Consider the following 3,394-nt stretch of genomic DNA (forward strand, 5'->3'; position numbering starts at 1 on the left):
AGAAAAGCTCCGCCCAGCAGAGCAAGAGCAGCGCTGTTCTGAAACATGCGGAGGAAGAGAAACCAATGCGATCTAAATCCTCCCAGGTATGGGAATATTTCACACTGAAATGGGGGTGGTAGCGGATTTCTTTGCAGCGCCAGTCGTTCTAATCGCCGCGCTCGACTTCAAGGTGTAACCTTTATTATTGTTCGGTCTGAAACGGCGCGCCCAGTGACGGGTGGTGCAGCAATATTGTTGTTCGGGTGGAAATCGGGAGAAAGGTCGGTCCGGGAGATTTTCGGGGGGGGCTTTGAAACATCGGGAGGGTTGACATGTCTGGTCATGTCTGGTCATCGCAGGAGCACAAACTCGCAGCAGAGTGGGATAAACTGCAGAGGCTCGAGACCCTTCTAGAGCCATGCAGGGAAATCAGTCTGTAACTTATCAAATAACATTGATTTGATTATTTTCTGGAATGAATTAAAAAATCAAATATCAATAACATATATTTATGTAAAAAATAATAATTATGATAATAATAATGATAATTATGTATCTGTGTCCTGTTATTTATCTTTAGTATGCATTTCAGAAAGAAAAAATGTTTAGGATTCAGTTGTGATTAATCATGATTAATCCACTGAAAATTCTGATTAATTTGATTAAAATTTTTAATCATTTGACACCCCTAATTTAAATATCTCCCGGAGACCCCTAAGATTCCATGAAACAACATTTATTTTTGTGTCACCAACCATGATAAAGTCAGCAAATTAAGCTTAGTTGCACCCAATTCTTTAATCATGCCATGTGATATCCTATCTTGCTTTAGGTAGAAAGGTACCAATATATTCATTTTGCCGGAGCCTCGCTCCACACGTCTCCTCAGTTGCGCGTCATAACCGGAAAGCTCTCCATAAGTGATCGTAGACCATTATTGAAACGTTAGTACGCAGAGAGACCTGTGCAGGCCAACGCGCCAATGGTTACTGAACCCAAAGACCCAGAAATAGTGACTTCATTCAATGGCTTTAATTTCATAACCTGTTTAGGACATGTAAGTTAAAGTAGACAGATACAATAAGCAAATGGTTCAGTATGTACTTTTAATGTCTTTGAGATAAACATCTATAACGTAATAGTCCGTTTAAAGGAGGAACTAGCTAAGTGGACTATATTGTTTGTCCACAGACCTCCAGCAGCTGTTTGTGCTTAAAGAACATTGGGAGGATTCAGAGCCCCCCCATATTAAAGAGGTACAGGAGGATCCTAAGCCCCCTGTACAGTAATAGCCTGGTCACAGCATGAAATAATGAACTAGCTAAGTGGATGGTAATAGTTAATATTTTAGTTAATCAAGTATATTGTTTGCATTTTATTATTATCCACAGACCTCCATCAGTGGTTTGTGCTTAAAGAAGAACAGCAGGAAGATCCGGAGCCCCTCCACATTAAAGAGGAGCAGCTTCAAGGGCTGGAGAAGGCTGACATGACTGTGTCATTCACTCCTGTGAAGAGTGAAGATGTTAAAGTGGAAGCTCATTCCTCGCAACCTAATCAAAGAAAAACTGAACAGATGGAGACAGGAGGTGATGGAGAGGACTGTGGAGGACCAGAACCAGACCGCAACTCGGGTCCAGCCAGTCCTCCAGATACTGATAAGAAAACTGGAGACTCTTCTGAGACTGAGGACAGTGGTGATTGGAATGAGACCAGAGAACCTCTGTCTGGTGAAGAGTTTGTCAGTGACTCTAGATGTAGAACAAGTGAGAAACCTTTGATCTGTTCTGAATGTAAGAAAACATTTGGTTGCATTCAGAAGCTGAGGAAACACATGATGACCCACACATCAGAGAAACCTTTCAGCTGCTTCGAATGTGGTAAATGTTTTGCTGAAAGCGGAAAGCTGAAGATCCACATGAGATGTCACACAGGGGAGAAACCTTTCAGCTGCTTCGAATGTGGTAAATGTTTTGCTGAAAGCGGAAAGGTGAAGATCCACATGAGATGTCACACAGGGGAGAAACCTTTCAGCTGCTCACAGTGTGGTAAATGTTTCACCCTGAGGGGAAATCTAAAAATACACATGAGATGTCACACAGGGGAGAAACCTTTCAGCTGCTCAGATTGTGGTAAAGGTTTCACTACAAATGGAGAGCTAAAGACACACATGCAACGTCACACAGGAGAGAAACCTTTCAGCTGCTCACAGTGTGGTAAATGTTTCCCTAAAAGTTCATATCTAAAGAGTCACATGAGATGTCACACAGGGGAGAAACCTTTCAGCTGCTCACAGTGTGGTAAATGTTTCACTGAAAGGGGAAATCTAAAAATACACATGAGACGTCACACAGGGGAGAAACCTTTCAGTTGCTCAGATTGTGGTAAATGTTTCACTAAAAGTTTTAATCTAAAGAGACACATGAGATTGCACATGGGAGAAACCTTTTAGCTGCTCAGAGTGTGGTAAATGTTTCACTAGAAGTAGAGATGTGAAGAGACGCATGAGATGTCATACGCTGTGTAAATCTAAAAGTCCACATGAAAACTCAAATGAGAATCCCCTTTAACGTCTTTCCCTAATTTACATTACCGTTTCCCACGTGAGTTTTGAATATCCGTCGCTTAGCAATAATGACACATATTTGAAGCTACTTTTCATGTTCACAATTACAACCAACTATCTAAGAATTCCTCACAGGGATTAATTGGGACGACACTCTTTTATTGGGACGACACTCTTGTTTGGTTTTTCCTATGCTCCCGAGGGTTTTGTGTCACAGGATGTCACGTGTGATATACAAAATGAAATTAAATTAAATATCTTCTGACAGATGGTCAGAAGTTCATATTCCAAGAACAAAACGTTCTTGTCAGTAACATACAAACTATAAACTATGTGTAGGAGCCGCATTTAAGTTTTTGTATTTTGAATGATTTATATATATTTCTTTCCTCTTTTGTGGAATCGCAAGTGTGCGCCCTCTGTAGGTGGTGACGGCGCCACCCTTTAAAGGACCGAAGGACACGCATGACGGGAGGTAGGCGGGCGCAAATACCGTCATTGACCTCAGGGCTGAGGCTGTGAGCGAGGCTGTCTCCGTTTTGGGCCCGTTCAGCTTGTCATAGTGATTTTGTTTTGTGACGACCTTTTTTTGTACAATAAACCGGCAACATTGATGGTCAAACTCCCCTTTTCATTTGAATTATTGGACAGAACTGCGAGTCTTGACATTGCTTTCCTGCTTTCCTCATGGTGGTAAAATCAACAAGAACACAGGAATAGGATCTAAGGGTTTAAAGGAAAAAACTCAACTGTTTATGCCACTACACTATGCTAAGCTATTAATTCATTGGAAAGGTGTAATCTAAGGCGCTGATTCTAAACCATCGGTCCGCGAGCGCCACCTAG

The 3,394-nt window shown here is 41.6% G+C and overlaps 1 protein-coding gene across 1 annotated transcript; it reads left to right on the forward strand.

Annotated features, from left to right (window-relative positions):
- The first annotated feature begins 1,543 nt into the window (after positions 1–1,543).
- LOC134132932 (gastrula zinc finger protein XlCGF17.1-like) lies at positions 1,544–2,578 on the forward strand. The gene has a single exon (XM_062565925.1). It carries the CDS (start codon positions 1,559–1,561, stop codon positions 2,432–2,434), a length of 876 nt encoding a protein of 291 aa, XP_062421909.1. The 5' UTR covers positions 1,544–1,558; the 3' UTR covers positions 2,435–2,578.
- Positions 2,579–3,394: the final 816 nt, after the last annotated feature.

The sequence above is a fragment of the Pungitius pungitius genome, chromosome 12, assembly GCF_949316345.1.
Source record: "Pungitius pungitius chromosome 12, fPunPun2.1, whole genome shotgun sequence".
Classification (NCBI taxonomy): Eukaryota; Metazoa; Chordata; class Actinopteri; order Perciformes; family Gasterosteidae; genus Pungitius; species Pungitius pungitius.